Raw genomic sequence first — 20421 nt, 5'->3', positions numbered from 1 at the left:
AAACTAACAAATCATGTTCTTCAAATAAAACATAAGGAGAATCTAATTCATTAGTATGCTATTGTTCTGCCCAACTACAGACAAGTTATCCATAAACGCCTAACAAAGTCAAATAAGACCAAAGCTCTAAAGCATAGATATATTCTTTCTTTTAAAGGAAAATTTAGATAACTTCTCCAAATTCCTATATCTTTTATGTCAATCTAATTCTGTAATATATTCATGTTAAAATAAACATCATCAGTTTGTTAGTGGCAATGGGGAGAGAGGAAAATAAACGGACTATTGGACATACCCTATGTAATATTTCTAAAACCTTTAATGCGGTATGAAGAAAACTGTTGAAAATTCTTCTTTCAGAAGGGGGAATGCCGATCTTGTAGAGTTTCAAAAGATGTACCACAACCTCCTTAAAAAGTTCTACAATCTTGAGGAATAGTGGAGGTTCAAGTACTGACCACCAGTTTTCTGTTATTAAAGGGTGAACACACAAAATAAAATTTAAAAAGTCACAATTTTCAAAATCATACTGACTGTTTTTCGAAAGCAGTGGCTCTTAACCCTTTGAAAACCTCAGGAAGATACACATAATATGGTATTTTACGTAACATTTCTAGGGTTTATAGATACCACCCCACCCTCAAGTTAAAGAATACGGTTCTAAAAGCTCTCAAAAGCAAAAATAAAGTTAGAAAGGTCTATTGAATTTACATTCTTGGTTTCCTAAGCTACATTAAAAACTTAATACCTAGTACTAAAACCACTTGTTAAAAAAAGTGCTTTGGAAGTTAGGATTTTAATTTTTAAACAAAACACTTTTAAAACTGTATTGCTCCAATATTTAAAGATCTCTCCAACTTTTATCTTTCAACTTACGTAACATAAAGTTGAAATATTGTGAAGCACCATCCTAAAAATGCAAGGTACTCCTGAAAATCAAATACAGAAACTGAACAATGTAAAGTATACCATGTCTGTCCTTCCCCACATTCACTATTTGTAGTTATTAACTACAAATATGACAATCTTATGCAGCAGACAGAAGGGAATACAAAAACTTCTGACAACATGGAAGCAATATGCTTTTGAGTCCCTGCTTCACTCTTCTAACCACTGGCTAATTCCCTCAGATTCCAGGATTCTACCCCTTGCTTGTTGCTTCCTCTGCTCACCCTCAGCCTAAAACTTCTTGTACTGATTTTATTACTCTTATGTATCTCAGATTCACATACCTAACAAATACTATTAAGAAGGAAAGCACTGCTACTAAATGTAGCAGGCAAACTATAATGGTCAGCAGATAGAGATGAAATTATACAATTAGAAAAATTAAAGTTAGGAAAGTTTAGGCCAAAAACCCAGAGAAATAAGATCAAATAAACAGTGGAATCTCACCTACATGCACAGACATCAGAAAATTAGCAAGTGAGGGAAATACAAGGCAAAGGGTTAATAAAGTTCAAGGAGGATTTAATACCCATGTTTGTTCAGTTTTAATTGCTCCTCCTCCTTTACTTCTTTAACAGTAAGATGACTCTGGAGGGGATGAGGAAGGCGAATACCAAAAACAGTTTTTATCTTTCCCGATACTGTCTCTGCTGTTGTGCTTGATTAAAATTTTAATATTTAACATGCTTTGCCTCCAACTCTAACAACTAGCATCAGATGACTAGCAAAAAGCAACAAACTGAAAAACAGGTTTATCTCACCTTAAGACAATGTCAAAATAAGCACGGTAGCAAAATTTCAAACAGCAAAGAAGTTATGAGCATTTTCATTTAAAGAGAAAAGGTTGTAAAAAAAAAAAAAAGAGTATTAAAATTCTTACCAAGTACTTTCAGTGGTGCCTTTTCTAGGTTCACAAGAGCTGTACCAAAGGGAATTGCTATTGTGGTGAAATTGTTGGAATCACTCATCAGGGGACATTCTGGTAGAGTAAGATAAAATCTCAATGCTTCAACATCAGGTAAGGAGCTAGTCAGTTTAGGAATAAGATTCTTTTCCAAGCTAGCTGCCACCTATATTTTGACAAAAAGTAAAACCTACTTCATTTAAAATGAATGCATATTCCAAAAAAGGAAAGAAAAAGAAAACCTTATACTACAGCAAACGTGAAACGGTGAAGGGAAAAAAAAAAAAAAAAGAAACCATCTTACAATGAATTAATGAATGCACTTTGGAGCACAATGAAAATTAATGCCTAAGCAGTGCTAAGAGAATTTTAAAAATCTTGCATACAAGATTTTTATTTATATCTCAATTTAAACTCTACATCTATAGTTATACAGACTTAACCAACATGGTAATATTAAGTAATTAAGAGTCTGCTCTGAACATCTGGAAAGATTTACAGATATTTGACAGCTAAATTACAAACAGTTTAAAATAATACCCTATTTTAATTCTTACATTAGTATATTAAATAAAATTATACAGACATCTCAATAAAGTGTATGAAACTGTAAAGTTAATTAGGTCACAAACATATAAAAAAACATGGAATAAAAAACTCAACAGGCTACATAATACAAATATAAAATGCTTTAAAAACAAACCTGCTGAGATATCTGAGGATGATCAGATTGTATAAGTTTGTGGAATAAAAGCCTAGCAGCATTCATATCAACCCCTGAAAATCTGGTGCCCGTTCTATAGTGATCATCATTGCTATTTAAAAAAGAGAGAGAGAGAGAGAGAGAAAATAATAAAATGCAACTTTAAAATTTTTTCACTTCTTTTTAACGACATTATTTAATATAATAAATTTGAAAAATTTGGTATACCAAAGAATTGTCACTCACCTAACAGCTAAAAAACTTCCATTTAGACAACCAGACGAAGAAAACGTTCCATCTATTTCACTAAAAAGAAATTTAAAAATCACAAAATCACAAAATGAGAAATCTAATTGTTCACCTTTGGTGGTTTTTTTTTTTTAGATCTTAATTGGAGTATAATTGCTTCACAATACTGTCTTAGTTTCTGTTGCACAACAAAGCGAATCAGCCATATGCATACACATGTCCCCATAACCCCTCCCTCTTAAGCCTCCCTCCCATCCTCCCTATTCCACCCCTCTAGGTCATTGCAAAGCACCAAGCCAATCTCCCTGTGCTATGCTGCTGCTGCTTCCCACCAGCCAACTATTTTACATTCGGTAGCGTATATATGTCAATGCTACTCTCACTTCACCCCAGCTTCCCCCTCCCACCCCATGTCCTCAAGTCCATTCTGTATGTCTATCTCTTTATTCCTGCCCTGCAACTAGGTTCATCCGTACCCTTTATTTTATTTTATTTTTTAGATTCCGCGTATATACATTAGCATACGGTATTTGTTTTTCTCTTTCTGACTTACTTCACTCTGTATGACAGACTCTAGGTCCATCCACCTCACTACAAATAACTCAATTTTGTTCCTTTTTATGGCTGAGTAATATTCCATTGTATATAGTGCCACATCTTCTTTATCCATTCATCCCCTTTATTTTTTAATAAAAAATAAAATCACCTTTTATTTATTTTTTATGTGGATAAAATCCACATCACCTTTATTATTTAATAAAAAATAAAATGTAGTGTTTAATGCTACAGAGCATTCCTCCAACCAACATTCAAAATAAATCAGAATTCTATAAATTACTAAAGATTAAGTAAATCTTGATAAAGGTATTACTGTTTATCTCTTTATTACTCTCTCAAACATTACTACTGTCCTCTGATTCATCAAATAAATCTGATGTTCCTAAAAATTTTTTTTTTGTTATCTAAAAAATTTTTTTATATAAACATGCACATTTAACTTTCTTAATTCCACATGATGGTAAATCTAATCTGGAATGTTATTTTTCTGAAGACTACACTTCAGGCTTTTAAGAAAAACTTTAGTTTGGGAAAATAATTTCGAATTAAAAAAACAGCTGATCAGCTATAGCCCCTCATCCCAAATACCTACACTACCTTCAACAACAACAACAAAAACTTTAAGTACTAAACAAGTCCATCTTCAAGAAAAATATTCAAGAAAGAAGAAATACTCAACTCTTCCATGGAATAAAGAAGTTAAAAGACAGTGACCACTATGAAGCTAGAAGGAACATTTTTGCAAACCCAATCCTAAAGTGGCTATATTTAATATTTTAAGTTATCATTTAATATATCATTATGTATATGAAAGAATTGTAACTTATAAACATCTACATGAGATCTCCTAAAATATCCACTATTACAGAAATTCTAGACAATTAAACTTTTGTATATAAACCATTCTGTAAATGATATTTAATGAAATATTTATTTAAATAAAAACCCCTAAGTACAGGATCCTCTACCATGAAGTTAAGACTTTGTGTAGATAAAATATTTTTCTTACTTGGCTATCTCTACAGGAAATCTTCCAGAGGGGTAGCTCAGCCATTTTTGAATTAGAGCTTCATTCACAGTCCATATCTGCTTCGAAGGATCAGGATATCTAAAGTCATCTGGTGGCCCACAGTTCTAAATTTTAAAATAAGCAGATGAGTCAGAGGGAAGAGATATTATATATAAACCAAGACACACCTCCACTATGTATCTGGAAGTTAATCTCTACTAAACACCTGGAACAAAAACTTATCAAATGGGGACTTCCCTGGTGGCGCAGTGGTTAGGAATCCGCCTGCCAATGCAGGGCACACAGTCTCGGGCCCTGGTCCGGGAAGATCCCACATGCTGCGGAGCAACTAAGTCCGTGTGCCACAACTACTGAGACTGTGCTCTAGAGCCCACAAGCCACAAATATTGAAGCCCGCGCACCTAGAGCCCATGCTCTGCAACAAAGAGAAGCCAACGCAATGAGAAGCCTGTGCACCACAATGAAGAGTAGCCCCACTCGCTGCAACTAGAGAAAGCCCATGTGCAGCAACAAAGCCCCAAAGCAGCCAAAAATAAATAAAGAAATAAATTTAAAAAAAAACTTATCAAAAAAAACCAACTTATCAAATGGATCTGAAAAATTTTGTAGACTTGAGGAAAAAAAATTAAGGCAATTACTTTGTAACATATAAAGAACATTAATATGGGTTTAAAAACAACTTCTAAATTATCTGAGCTTAGTAATTATTTATATGATTACTATTACCTGGGGATTAGAGTAATGTGAAAAGCTTTGATCTCCACCTGAGAAAATTCTTTTTACACAGAAATATTCTTCAGAATCTGTAATAAAAATAAAATATAAAACATTCAAGATTTATATGCATTTTTCAGAGCATCAAATATGCTACTGGACTTTCTCTTAATCATCTAACTTAATGAGACCTCCCAATCATGGGCTCAATGATACAAAATGACTGGGAATGGTCTGACTGCTATGGAGATGAGACTGACCAAGTGACAAATGTTAATGATCCCACAAGCACAACAAGCATTTGATAAGTTTTACAAGTCTTTCTTTTGACCTGCTCACCAAAAAATGGCAGTTTCTAGTCTAGATCTTTATTATCTCAATATATTTTAAACTAAGATGGTGTAAAATCTGAATGAAAGGTATAGAAGATAGCTCAGAAGAAAATAAAAATTAAGAATATTCATTTTGGGGAATTCCCTGGTGGTCCAGTGGTTAGGACTTGGAGTTTTCACTGCTTGTGGCCTGGGTTCAATCCCTGGTTGGGCAACTAAGATCCCATAAGCCTCGCAGGGTACAGCCAAAAAAAAAGGAATATTTACTTTTAAAAAGAATGACAACAAACAAGTATATGTTAAATCTTCCTGAGTAATGCAAAATTCATAATGTAAAATTATTTTCTCTTTCAATATAGCTGTACAAAAGAAAGATGACACACATAGCTCTTTGTTAACAACTATTTATCAGTAACACCCAAATCAGGTCCAAAAACAAAAAAGTTAATACGCAAATTTAGTAGAAGTAAAGAAGGAACAATAAAGCGCCTTTTTTTCAAGTTTTGTGTTTTATTGTGATGTTTATTTTTCTTTAAAAGTTTGTTTCTTTTTTTTTTAACATCTTTATTGCCGTATAATTGCTTTACAATGTTGTGTTAGTTTCTGCTGTATAACAAAGTGAATCAGCTATATGTATACATATATCCCCATATCCTCTCCCACTTGCATCTCCCTCCCACCCTTCCCTATCCCACCCCTCTAGGAGGTCACAAAGCATGGAGCTGATCGCCCTGTGAGATGCAGCTGCTTCCCACTAGGTATCTATTTTACATTTGGTAGTATATATATGTCAATGCCACTCTCTCACTTCGTCCCAGCTTACCCTTCCCCCTCCCAGTGTCCTCAAGTCCATTCTCTACGTCTGTGTCTTTATTCCTGTCCTGCCCCTAGGTTCTTCAGAACCTTTTTTTTTTTGGATTCCATATATATGTGTTAGCATACGGTATTTGTTTTTCTCTTTCTGACTTACTTCACTCTGTATGACAGACTCTAGGTCCATCCACCTCACTACAAATAACTCAATTTCGTTTCAGTAAAGTGCCTTTTTAAAAAGACATTCAAAGCCTCTTCCTTTTTCTCCTCTCCTGTACCTCAAAATGGAAAGAGTATCTATTATCAAAAATACCGCTAGCCTAGTATTTAGAAGTATCACATACTTCTAGCCTAGTATTTAGAAGTATCACATACCAAAACACCATAGCTACACAATGTAACTTAAGGCCAGTTATTTCCAAATATAATCCATTTCTGTGTTCCTACTGCTGACCCCCCACTCTTTAGTTGACTAATTCTTTTTTTTTTAAATATAAATTTATTTATTTTTGGCTGCGTTGGGTCTTCGTTGCTGTGCGTGGGCTTTCTCTAGTTGCGGGGAGCAGGGGCTACTCTTCACTGCGGTGCGCAGGCTTCTCATTGCAGTGGAACACAGGCTCTAGGTGCACGGGCTTCAGTAGTTGTGGCACACAGGCTCAGTAGTTGTGGCTTGTGGACTCTACAGAGCGTGGGCTCAGCAGTTGTGGCGCACTGGTTTAGATACTCCGCAGCATGTGGGATCTTCCCGGACCAGGGCTTGAACCCGTGTCCCCTGCATTGGCAGGTGGATTCTTAACCACTGTGCCACTAGGGAAGCCTAGTTGACTAGTTCTTCACCTTGTATTATTTGTGACCACCACTGCTACAGAATTATAAATTCTTAAGGAAGGGACCACATCTTAATTTTCTTGATCATTCCCTACTACCAAGCACAATGTTTTATTTGTAAAAGAACTCAGTAAATATTTAATATGAATATATAATATAAAAAATTATCTAGCTTAGATAATAATAAGAGCTTCAGAGATCAGAACATTAATATGACCAAATTTTCCACAACAGGACTGCTCTATGGCCAAAAATTTTTAAGAACAGATTAAAAGGGTAAATCTAAAATATTAAATAAACCAATCATTCAACTTAAAATCTTTTCTCTACATCATCCTCACAAGTCTACATGAAGTCATGCACTTCCTCAAAAGATTGAGCAGAATGTTATTCATTTGTTCCTAAAAGGTGATTCTGCCTTCTTTAAATAATCATCAAGTAAATGATGACTAATCTATAGTACATGAATGGGTTTCTGGGGGCTGTGAGTAGGGCACCAAAAATTATTTTCCTTAATTTCCTTTTAATTACTACTGTAAAGAAGTCTGTGAAACCTAGTCATTTGTCCTACACAGCTTCCTGCAGATTGGATTTTGCTGATTATATCCTCAAGGATTCTCCTAACACTTCTCTCAGTCTTCTGTATTTCCTGTAAATTGGTAGTTGGATCTAGAGAGGCGTTAATTAGATTAGTCAATTTTTTTTTAAGAAGATGTTGGGGGTAGGAGTTTATTAATTAATTTATTTATTTTTGCTGTGTTGGGTCTTCATTTCTGTGCGAGGGCTTTTCTCTAGTTGTGGCAAGCGGGGGCCACTCTTCATCAGGGTGCATGGGCCTCTCACTATCGCGGCCTCTTTTGTTGAGGAGCACAGGCTCCAGACGCACAGGCTCAGTAGTTGTGGCTCACGGGCCTAGTTGCTCTGCGGCATGTGGGATCCTCCCAGACCAGGGCTCGAACCTGTGTCCCCTGCATTAGCAGGCAGATTCTCAACCACTGCGCCACCAGGGAAGCCCCAATCAGTCAATTATTTTGACAAAACTATTACATGGTGGTGGAAGGGGCTGTTCTTCCATCAGTAAGCACATAACGTATAGCTGGGTTCCTTTTTGTGACGTTAGTAACCATTGATTTCCAATGCTTAGACCATTAATTCATTGTGGGTTGAAAAATGATACACTAATATTACTTCCTCATCTTGTGGTTGGACCATTAGCTTCCCCCTATCTACCACATAGTTCATTAACCTGTAATAGGAAAGACTAATGCTGTTCTTTTCCATTTATTTACTATCGTCTGGCTTTTTGAATCTGCATTTATTTGATTATAATATTTACATGTTTCTTAGTAACATGGATTTCCTCAATGGGAATTTCCGTTAACTTCCTTTATCTATTACATGTCTAAATGTTTGTCTTATTCATTTATTAGGTGTCTTACTGTTTTTCACACCAATATGTATGAGTACTTTGGATATTCAGGCTACTAACCTCAGGTTATATTCGTTACAAACATTTTTTCTAAATAATTATTTAATTTTGACTCACAAGTTTCTTTTTCTATTAAATCAAATGTATTTATCTCATTCTTTTTTTTTTTTAAAGAGGAAGTGGGTTTCTTTATAAAAAATATTTATTTATTTGGCTGCATTGGGTCTTAGTTGTAGCACACAGGATCTTCGCTGCAGCGTGTGGGATCTAGTTCCCTGACCAGGGATTGAACCCAGGCCCCCTGCGCTGGAAGCGTGGAGTCTTAGCCACTGGACCACCAGGGAAGTTGGCCCTCTTTCTTAATGGTGACTTTCACTGCCATAATGGTGAGAAAGCTTTTTCCCATCCTCAAATTATAGAATTATTTTCTTGTCTTAAGAACTCTTTTACATTTAACTTTAATCCATCTATAATTTATTTTAGTTTATACTGTTAGGTTAGGGTCTAAACTGACATTTTCCTCCCAATTTTCATGTGTTGAATAATTCTTTCCCCTTCTCCACATATTAGTGATGCCCTATTTTAAAGTTATGAAGAGACACTACACCTCTTCTACCTATAACACGCTACACTAAAAAACTTTGGCACTCTCCTCCATCCCGAAAGTGTTCTCAAAGTCCTTCTCATAACTTCCACTTCGTACAGTCCTTCCTATAACTCCAAGAGCCACTGCCAATCAACTGGAGTTTGAACAAAACCTATATATTGGGTTGGCCAAAAAGTTTCTTCGGTTTCTAAGTAAAAATAAAAGACACATTTTTCATTTTCACCAAGAACTTTATTTAACAACATATTCACCATTTTGTTCCACTACCTTCTGCCATTTTTCAGGCAACTTCGTAATTCCGTCTTCCCAAAACCTTTTATCTTTTTGATCAAAGAACTGTTCCAGGTGCCATTTACAGTCTTCCAGGGAACTGAAATATTTTCCATTAAAAGAATTTTGTAAAGACCGAAATAAATGGAAATCCGAAGGGGCAATGTCTGGTGAATATGGCGGATGAATCAGAACTTCCCAGCCAAGCTGTAACAGTTTTTGCCTGGTCATCAAAGAAACATGTGCATTATCCTGAAGGAAGATTATGCGTCTTCTGTTGACTAATTCCGGACACTTTTCGTCAAGTGCTGCTTTCAGTTGGTCTAACTGGGAGCAGTACTTGCTGGAATTAATCGTTTGGTTTTCCAGAAGGAGCTCATAATAGAGGACTTCCTTCCAATCCCACCATATACACAACATCCCTTCTTTGAAGACCGGCCTTTGGTGTGGTTGGTGGTGGTTTTTATTTCGCTTGCCCCACGATCTCTTCTGTTCCACATTATTGTACACTGTCCATTTTTCATCACCCATCACAATTTGTTTTAAAAATGGAATGTTTTCATCATGCTTAAGGACAGAATTGCATGCAGAAATACGGTCAAGAAGGTTTTTTTTCCACTTAACTTACGTGGAACCCAAACACCAAAGCAATTAACATAACCAAGTTGGTGCAAATGATTTTTGATGCTTGATTTGGATATTTTGAGTATGTTGGCTATCTCCTGCATGGTATAACATTGACTGTTCTCAATTAATGTCTCAATTTTACCGCTATCAACTTCAACTGGTCTACCGGACCGTGGAGCATCGTCCAGCAAGAAATCTCCAGCACAAAACTTCACAAACCACTTTTGACACGTTCGATCAGTCCCAGCACCTTCTCCATATACTGCACAAATCTTTTCTTTGCATTTCAGTTGCATTTTTACCCTTCTTGAAATAATAAAGCATAATATGCCAAAAAAGTTACTTTTTTTCTTCCATCTTCCGTATTAAAATGGCTACACAAAAATTCACCAATTTTGAGGTCTTTTTTTAACACACACTGATATGATAGCTGTCATAATACAATCTAACAAAATTGTTTCAAATGAAGTAAAAGACAACTAAGCGCTACTAGAGCCAGCTTACGGGAAACCGAACGAACTTTTTGGCCAATCCAACAATAATGGCAATACATGGATTCCCCTCCCACCCCCGGATTTCCACTAAGCTATAATAATCTAAATGTCTAGGGACCTCCCTGGTGGTGCAGCGGTCAAGAATCCCCCTGCCAATGCAGGGGACACGGGCTCCTGGTCTGGGAAGATCCCACATGCCACAGAGCAACTAAGCCCGTGCGCCACAACTACTGAGCCTGCACTCTACAGTCCGTGAGCCACAACTACTGAGCCCACATGCCACAACTACTGAAGCCCACGCACCTAAAGCCCATGCTCCGCAACAGGAGAAGCCACCGCAACGAGAAGCCCGCGCACCACAACAAAGAGTAGCCCCCACTCACCGCAACTAGAGAAAGCCCGCAGGCAGTAATTAAGACCCAGCGTAGCCAAATAATAAACTAAAAAACACACAAAAAAGTCTATATGTATACGAATAATCTGATTTAACTGTTACAGTTTTATAGTATATGTTGTCATATCTAGGAGGGCTAGTTCACCTCCTTATTCTCTACAAAATACACTGTCAGGAAAAACAGAAAATTTTGAAATAGGCTCCCCTGCCCATGCACTCTCCCCCCCCACACCCCCGCCATTTACCGAGTCTTGATTAGGGCACTCTTCAGAAACTTATCTACCTAAATGATGTGTTTGAGCTATTTACAATTCTGTAAAGTGTACTTCTATTTAGGAGCAATACTGACAGAGATACAACTATGTATGTGCCTTTGACTTACAAGGAAAAGAAGTAGTTTTTTGATGATCCCTGAATCCCTTTACACTCTTAGGACTTATTCAGGACCCCAAAGGGCTTAAAAGCACTAATACATAACACATCAGAATTGAAAATTAAGAAATTTAAAAAATACTCATAGACTTATCTGAAGGTGAACAAGAACAAAGGCACTGCATGTTAACACAGATAACAGTACTAACATGAAAGTCATTCTAACCTCATGAACCCTATGACACAATACCACTGTCCTTGAGCAACTATCAGCTGGTTCCACAATACGGAAGAACATAACTGAAGATACAACATGGTAAGTGACTTTTATTTTCCTTGGTTTATACTTGATTCTGAAATAAGTTATACAATATGTTAAAATCTTAGCAAAGTTCACTCAATTTTGAAGGGTGTGCTCCCATGCCTTCACCTATGTTATTTTTTTACTTTTGTGTAATCTGCCAAAGAGCAAAAATTCTGTGTTTTACTAGAATAATTTTCTATACCTGATGTTGATTTTATTTGTTTTTCATTATTTAAGTGGAAAAAAAAGAACAAAGACTCCTCACTTATGAATAAGCTAAAGTTCTTTTCAATTACCATTTACATTTATTTTGAAATGTTTTATTGTCACTTCAGTAAAATAGGTAACCAAGTATTATTTCTCAAGCATCAAAGGTTACATCTTTTAATAAAGTGTTCCAATCTCCCCTCACAACTTTTTTGATTTTTGTCTTCCTGTTATGGGCTGAATTGTGTCCACCCCTGCCCCCAAATTCATATGTTGAAGCTGTAATCCTCAGTACCTCGGAATATGACTGTATTTGGAGATCGGACCTTTAGAGAGGTGATTAAGGTAAAATGAGGCTGTTAGGGTGGGGCCCTAATCCAATATGCCTGCTGTCCTTATAATAACAGGAAGAGACACCAGCAACACAGGCACACACACAGAGAAAAGGTCACATGAGGACACAGCAAGAAGGTAGCCATTTGCAAGCCAAGGCTTCAGAAGAAACCAAACCTGCTGACAGAGTGATCTTAGACTTCTAGCTTCCGGAACTGTGAGAAAATAAATTTCTGCTGTTTAAGCCACCCAGTCTGTGGTATTTTGTTATGGCAGCCCTAGCAAACTAACACACTTCGCCGAATCAGATCCTAAACTTAGGAAAATAAAACTTCCAAGATACTTTCTATGTGTTAGTGAAAATATCTTTGAGATTTCCCAGAGAGGCTATGGAGAATCAAAATGATTTGTCCTTTCAACATATAAGTAGAGATGCTAGAAATAATTAAGTTTATTTGATGTGTTACTTTCTAAAGGTTGCATGGGAAGAGTTGTCAAATCAGAAGACACTTAACCTTCCCTAGGTTAAATTTATATGGTAAAATTAATATAAATATTTCACCTCTCTAAATTAATAAAGATATTTCAAAAATGTAATTACTATAAAAATTTCTAATTTATATGGTAATATAAAAATTTCAAAAATTAATATATTTCAAAAAGTGTTTTATGAGAAGTCCATGGAGATTCACCAATGTCCTTGCTTACCATATGTTTAAATATGAAGGGAAACATTATTCAAAACTCTTATGAAATAGTTCTGTCAAGTTTTCCTGTATTTATAAGAGTTCTGGCGGTACAGTGCTGTCTGTCCTAATGTCAGGTTTCGTTCCCCCAATTTCAGTTATTATTGAATCTTTATTTTATTCACATCTATCATCTTCTAGGCCAGTGATTTTCAAATGGCGTTTTATAAAAATATAGATGTCTAAACTTGATCCCTGACTTACTGAATCTCTTTACTTGATATTCTTGGTGTTATTCCTGGTACATTAGGTCTCAGGATTATCATATTATATCTCAAGATTTTTTTCAACTGTAAAAGGTTATACTCATTCATATTCATAAATCAGATGTAAGGAATCACTGACTTCTTTGAGAACAGGCTTAATCATCATCTTTAGAAACATTCTTGTTTAAAAACCTTTTTGGAATACAGGCATAACTTGCTTTATTGTGCTTCACAGATACTGTGGTTTTTACAAATTGCTGATTTGTGGTAATTGATGATTTGTGTTGTCAGATGATTGTTAGCATTTTTTAGTAATAAAGTATTTTTAATTAAGATATAATATGTACATTTTTTAAAGAAATAATGCTACTGCACACTTAACAGGCTACAGAATAGTGTAAACGTAACTTTTACATGCACCAAGAAACCAAAAATTTTATCTGACTCACTTTATTGTGGTATTCTGGAACCAAACCACAGTATCTCCAAAACATGCCTCTAATGTGTTCTCCATGTCACAGAAACAACCAAATTTCCTTGTCAACTGTATTTATTCTTATTATGAACCCTCGTCATATCTTTCCACTTGACAATTATCAATAATAAATAAGCCATAGTCATCTTAAGCCTCTTTCATCTATTGACTAGTTTTTGTTTTATTCTGATGCTTGTCTGAAGGCCTTCCTATAAGCTACAGGCCAGAGTTTGTACTTTCAACAAAGAAGGATAGTCTCAGAGCCCTGTGAAAAGGACTGTACCTGTTATTTGAAACCACTTATACATCAAAGAATAGATACTTGGGTACAGGCTTCTGAGGAGACGTGGCTTAGAGAACTTTCAAAAGACACCAGTGGACTACATTAGGATTTCTCATATATTTTTTTAAGCTGATAAGCAGTTTTATGAAACTGACAATCCAAGATCCATAATGTTTAACTTTGCTTTAATTTTCTGTTTTCTGGATCTCCCTTATAGGGAGTCATTTCTCCTTCTTCTAAAGCAATCTAATTCACATCAATTTTGTAAACTCTGCTTTGGTACGCTGAAACGAAATGTTAAAGAACATTTCTCTTCTCCCTTCAGCTTGCCAGTATCTCCCGGAAAGGAGCTTATATCCTCTTCTAAGGCCCTGATTTTTGCAGCTGCCATTCAGGGCACACCTCTAGATCACCTGACTCTGGGGGCCAGCGGGGGATTATGCTCAAGGGTCCCACAGGACTAAAACCAATGGACAAAGAGTTCTTAACTGACTACCATCCCAGGGCACAGCAAGAGGCAACAGACTGAGGTGCCCAATCTTTCTGTAGAAGAGGATTATTAGTTTACCTAATACAGCTTTGGCCTAAGAGGCAGGCTTCTAATTAAACCCACATCAAAGGGCCTGTTGTAATCCTCTCAGAGATCTCAGAAGGAGGGCCTTATCTTTGCAACATCCCTCTGCTGTACTCCAGAACATCCATTTCTTCCATAGGGGACCTCGTATTCCCATCTGGTGTCCCCATTTTTGTGGCTGCCACCTAACTGATGCCCCTTGATTGCCTGGTTCTGGTGGACAGCTGGGCTTGTATCCTGGGTCCCACGGGACTGTAACAACTGGAGAGACAGTTTTTGGTTGGCTACCACCCCCAGTGCACAGCACAAACAACAAACAGAAACATACCCCAGTTTTCTGCGAAAAAGACCTATCTGCTTGTCCTGGAGCTTTGGCCTAAGGTTTCTACACCTCTAGCAACCTACTGAGGTGATCTTTGGGGATGAAAGCTGGTGGATGCCATCTTTGTGCTCTCCCTCTACCTTGCGTTAACTTGCCAGTATCTCCTGGAAAGGAGCTTGTACCCTTAGCTGGTGCCCTGATTTTCACAGCTGCCACCCAAGGGACACCTCTAGGTTGCCTAGTTCTGGCAGCAGTGTGACTTTCTCTTGCAGTCCCACAGGATAGATATACATTTGCATACTTAAAAGCTACTGCCTGAGGGTCTGGCCTCAATCAGCTTGAATTTAGGTATTGCTGAAATTCTCCCCTTTGGGATACTGACAGGTCTTGGCACATTCTCAACTGAGAGCCACTTAAAATAATATAGACTGTTTGGACATTAACAAAGATTTGAGAGACAATCAAGAGTGAGGGCAGGGTTGAACTATATCACAACACTACAGTAATCAAAACAGTATGGTATCAGCATTAAAAACAGACATAGAATACAGAGCCCAGAAATAAACCAATGCATATATGATCAATTTATTTAAGACAAAGAAGCTAAGAATACACAGTGGGAAAAGGACAGTCTTTTCAATGAATAGTGCTGAGAAAATTGGACAGCCACATGCAAAAGAATGAAACTGGACCACTATCTTACACCATACACAAAAACCAACTCAAGAGCTTCCCTGGTAGTACAGTGGTAAAGAATATGCCTGCCAATGCAGGGGACACGGGTTCAAGCCCTGGTCCAGGCAGATCCCACATGCTGCGGAGCAACTAAGCCCGTGTGCCACAACTACTGAGCCTGCACTCTAGAGCCTGCAAGCCACAACTACTGAAGCCCGCGCACCTAGAGCCCGTGCTCTGCAACAAGAGAAGCCACTGCAATGAGAAGCCCGTGCACCACAACGAAGAGTAGCCCCGCTTGCCACAACTAGAGAAAGCCCGCACACAGCAACGAAGACCTGATGCAGCCAAAAATGATAATAAAAATAAATAAATTTATTAAAGAAAAACTAACTCAAAATGGACTAAAGACTTGAATATATGACCTAAATCATAAAACTCCTAGAAGAAAACATAGGCAGTAAGCTCCCTGACAACAGTCTTGAGGATGATTTTTTGGATTTAGCACCAAAAGTAAAAGCATCAAAAGCAAAAATAAACAAGTAGGACTACATCACACTAAAAAGCTTCTGCACAGCAAAGGAAACCATCAACATGGATTAAAGACCAAAATGTAAGACCTGAAACCATAAAACTCCTAGAGGAAAACAGGCAGATCACTCTTTGACATAAATCGTAGCAATAGTTTTTTGGATCTGTCTCCTAAGGCAAAGGAAACAAAAGCAAAAATAAACAAATGGGACCTAATTAGACTTAAAAGCTTTTGCACAGCAAAGGAGATCACTGACAAAACAAAAAGACAACCTACTGATTGGCAGAAAATATTTGCAAATGATATGACTGATAAGGGGTTAATATCCAAAATATATAAACAGCTCATATAACTCAACATCAAAAAACAAACAGCCTGGTTTAAAAAAATAGGCAGAAGAGCTGAATAGACATTTTTCCAAAGAAGACATACAGATGGCCTACAGGCACATGAAAAGATGCTCAACATCATTAATCATCAGGGAAATGCAAATCACAATGAGATATCAACTCACAGTTGTTAGACTGGTTATTAACAAAAAGACAAGAAATAACAAGTGTTGGTGAAGATGTGGAGAAAAGAGAACCCTCTTGCACTGTTAGTGGGAGTATAAATTGGTGCAGCCACTATGGAAACAGTATGGGGGTTCTTCAAAAAATTAGAAACAGAACTACCATATGATCCAGCAATTCCACTTCTGGGTAAAACAAAAACACTAATTTGAAAAGATGTATGCACCACCATGTTCATTTTAGCATTATTTACAATAGCCAAGGTATGGAAGCAACCTAAGTTTCCACTGATGGATGAATGGATAAAGAAAACATGGTGTGTGTGTGAGTGTGTGTGTGTGTGTGTGTGTGTGTGTGTGTGTGTGTGTGTGTGTAAGTGTATACATACACACATGCATATATACACATACATACAAATATACATACAATGGAATATTATTTAGCCATAAAAAAGAAGGAAATCTTGCCATTTGTGACAACACACATGATTCCTAGAGGGCATTATGCTAAGTGAAATAAGTCAGAAAGAGAAAGACAAATACTGTATGATCTCACTTACACGTGGAATCTAAAAAACAAACAACAACAACAAACTGAAACCAAACTCATAGATACGGAGAACAGATTAGTGGTTGCCAGAGGTGCCTGGGGATGGGGGCCAGGCAAAATGGATAAAGGAGGTCAAAAGGCACAAAATTCCAGTTATAAAATAACTAAATCATGGGACTGAAATGTTCAGTATGGTGACTACAGTTAATAATACTGTACTGCAAATTAGAAAGTTGCTGAGAGTAAATCTTAGTTTCATAACAAGAAAAAAAATTTTTAACGATGGTGACAGATGTTAACTTGACTTATTGTGGTGATCATTTGCAATATATACAAATATCAAATTGTTATGCTATATACATGAAACAAATATAATGTTATGTCAATTAAAAACATTTTATCTGATTCTTGCTGATCCCCAGAATTCAATAATAATTCAAATTTAATAGGTTTCTGTTCTTTTAACAGTAATGTTGCTATCTGCATGGGTTCAGTAAGAATATGTTCCCCTTCCCACTAGTTTGTACTTCTTTCATAACTGATTGAGCAAATCAATTATGTAACCAAGAAGTTACCTGAAATGTCATATTAAGAACAATGGCTATTGAATTAGATATGACAAGTCATCTTAAAGAATAAAGTTGGTTGTACTTATGGAGCCAATGCTTACGATGTCTCTGGCGCAGTAGAAGATTAAAACTTGTCAGGTCTGGGACGTCATCATGTGATGAATTGTGCTCCCCCAAAATTCATATGTTGAAGTCCTAATCCCTAGTACCCTCAGAAAGTGACCTTCTTCAGAAATAGGGTCACTACAGATGTAATTACATAAGTTGAAGTCATACTTGAGTAGGGTGGACCACCAGTACAAAATGACTGGTGTCCTTATAAAAGAGCGAAATGTGGACACAGACAGGCACATAGAGACAATGCCATGGCAGGATGAAGGCAGAGATCTACTAGCCAAGGAATACCAAAGATTGCCAGCAAACCACCAAAAGCTAGGAGAGATATATGGAACAGATTCTCTCTTATAGCCCTCAGAAGGAAGCAACACTGCCAACACCTTGATCTTGGACTTCTAGCCTTCACAACTGAGTCAATAAATTTGTATTGTTCAAGAAACTGAGTTTGTGATATTTTATTATAGCAGCCCTAGCAAACTAATACAGTTGTCCTATACACTAATACTATACACATTCTAAAGAAAGGTTTGGGGCTTCCCTGGTGGGGCAGTGGTTGAGAGTCCACCTGCCGATGCAGGGGACACGGGTTCGTGCCCCGGTCCAGGAGGATCCCACAACCACGGAGCGGCTGGGCCCCTGAGCCATGGCGGCTGAGCCTGCGCATCCGGAGCCTGTGCTCTGGAACGGGAGAGGCCACAACAGTGAGAGGCCCGCGTACTGCAAAAAAATAATAATAATAAAAAAAATAATAATAAAAGAAAGGTTTGCCCTTTGCCTAGTTCCAAGGATAGAGTCTCAAAGTCTTGGGAATATCCTGTTAAGAGTGTCTTTTTATAGACCCCGAATAGCCAAAGCAGTCTTGAGGGAAAAAAACAGAGCTGGAGGAATCAGACTCCCTGACTTCAGACTATATTACAAAGCTACAGTAATCAAGACAATATGGTACTGGCACAAAAACAGAAACATAGATCAATGGAACAAGATAGAAAGCCCAGAGATAAACCCACGCACCTATGGTCAACTAATCTATGACAAAGGAGGCAAAGATATACAATGGAGAAAAGACAGTCTCTTCAATAAGTGGTGGTGGGAAAACTGGACAGCTACATGTAAAAGAATGAAATTAGAACATTCCCTAACACCATACACAAAAATAAACTCAAAATGGATTAGAGACCTAAATGTAAGACCGGACACTATAGAACTCTTGGAGGAAAACACAGAAAGAACACTCTTTGACATAAACCACAGCAAGATCTTTTTTGATCCACCTCCTAGAGTAATGGAAATAAAAACAAAAATAAACAAATGGGACCTAATGAAACTTCAAAGCACAAGACGAAAAGACAACCCTCAGAATGGGAGAAAATATTTGCAAACGAATCAATGGACAAAGGACTAATCCCCAAAATATATAAACAGCTCATGCAGCTCAATATTAAAGAAACAAACAACCCAATCCAAAAATGGGCAGAAGAATTAAATAGACATTTCTCCAAAGACATACAGATGGCCAAGAAGCACATGAAAAGCTGCTCAACATCACTAATTATTAGAGAAATGCAAATCAAAACTACAATGAGGTATCACCTCACACCAGTTAGAATGGGCATCATCAGAAAATCTACAAACAACAAATGCTGGAGAGGGTGTGGAGAAAAGGGAACCCTCTTGCACTGTTGGTGGGAATGTAAATTGATATAGCCACTATGGAGAACAGTATGGAGGTTCCTTAAAAAACTAAAAATAGAATTACCATATGATCCATCAATCCCACTACTGGGCATATATCCAGAGAAAACCATAATTCAAAAAGACACATGCACCCAAATGTTCATTGCAGCACTATTTACAATAGCCAGGTCATGGAAGCAACCTAAATGCCCATCGACAGATGAATGGATAAAGAAGTTGTGGTACATATATACAATGGAATATTACTCAGCCATAAAAAGGAACGAAATTGAGTCATTAAGAAATTAAGTCATTGAGACGTGGATGGACCTAGAGACTGTCATACAGAGTGAAGTAAGTCAGAAAGAGAAAAATAAATATCATATATTAACACATGTATGTGGAACCTAGAAAAATGGTACAGATGAACCAGTTTGCAGGGCAGAAGTTGAGACACAGATGTAGAGAACAAACGTATGGACATCAAGGGGGGAAAACTGCAGTGGGATGTGGATGGTGGTGTGCTGAATTGGGCGATTGGGAATGACATGTATACACTGATGTGTATAAAATTGATGACTAGTAAGAACCTGCAGTATAAAAAAACAAACAAAAAAAAAACCAACTAATACTAAACTTTCTTTGGGTTATTTGTATGGAAATATGTTAATATAAATGTTTCAGACATTACATGAAATGTCTAAAAATCTTATATGTTCTGGTATAATGTTATAAGTCATAATTCTAGTTATTACTTTAAAATGTATATCTCAGAAATAACTAAATTTCCTTGTCAATTGCCTTATTATGAACTTTCATCAAATCTTTAACCGTGGTCATTTTTAAGTCTTCTGTCATTTACAGACAGTTCTGGGTGTACTCTGATGCTTTTGCAAAAATGTTCCTATAAAAGGGTTTCATCTTCAAGGAATTCATGGAAAAGACTCTGACAAGTACAGGTTTCTGGTAACTGACCATACTGATGAACTGAATGAATAAGCATTTTCAGAACTCTGATGGAAAACTGATGAATTCATAAAAGTGCTAACAAAAGATCAAGATGAAAAAAAA

General features: G+C 36.9%; 1 protein-coding gene across 10 annotated transcripts in view; it reads right to left on the bottom strand.

Annotated features, from left to right (window-relative positions):
• HERC4 (HECT and RLD domain containing E3 ubiquitin protein ligase 4) overlaps nt 1–20421 on the bottom strand; it is a 136766-nt gene that overhangs the window by 49520 nt on the left and 66825 nt on the right. For 6 of the 10 annotated variants that reach the window (XR_003437911.1, XM_027130091.1, XM_027130085.1 and 3 more), the window contains 7 exons: nt 10890–10946; nt 5119–5195; nt 4372–4496; nt 2802–2861; nt 2556–2667; nt 1829–2018; nt 296–468 (listed from right to left, as the gene is read on the bottom strand). Coding sequence is in view for 9 of the 10 variants with exons in the window: in XM_027130091.1 (XP_026985892.1) it covers nt 296–468; nt 1829–2018; nt 2556–2667; nt 2802–2861; nt 4372–4496; nt 5119–5195; nt 10890–10946 (794 nt within the window). In the remaining variant the exon portion in view is untranslated. Of the gene's footprint in view, nt 1–295; nt 469–1828; nt 2019–2555; nt 2668–2801; nt 2862–4371; nt 4497–5118; nt 5196–10889; nt 10947–20421 lie in introns of those variants that run through there. The other 4 variants (XM_027130087.1, XM_027130088.1, XM_027130092.1 and 1 more) reach the window with 3 other exon arrangements.

The sequence above is a fragment of the Aethalodelphis obliquidens genome, unplaced genomic scaffold (genome assembly GCF_003676395.1).
Source record: "Aethalodelphis obliquidens isolate GAN/ISIS:26980383/991018 unplaced genomic scaffold, ASM367639v1 scaffold37, whole genome shotgun sequence".
NCBI lineage: Eukaryota > Metazoa > Chordata > Mammalia > Artiodactyla > Delphinidae > Aethalodelphis > Aethalodelphis obliquidens.
Note: the sequence above shows the minus strand (reverse complement) of the source record. Positions and strands in the feature narration are given on the sequence as shown.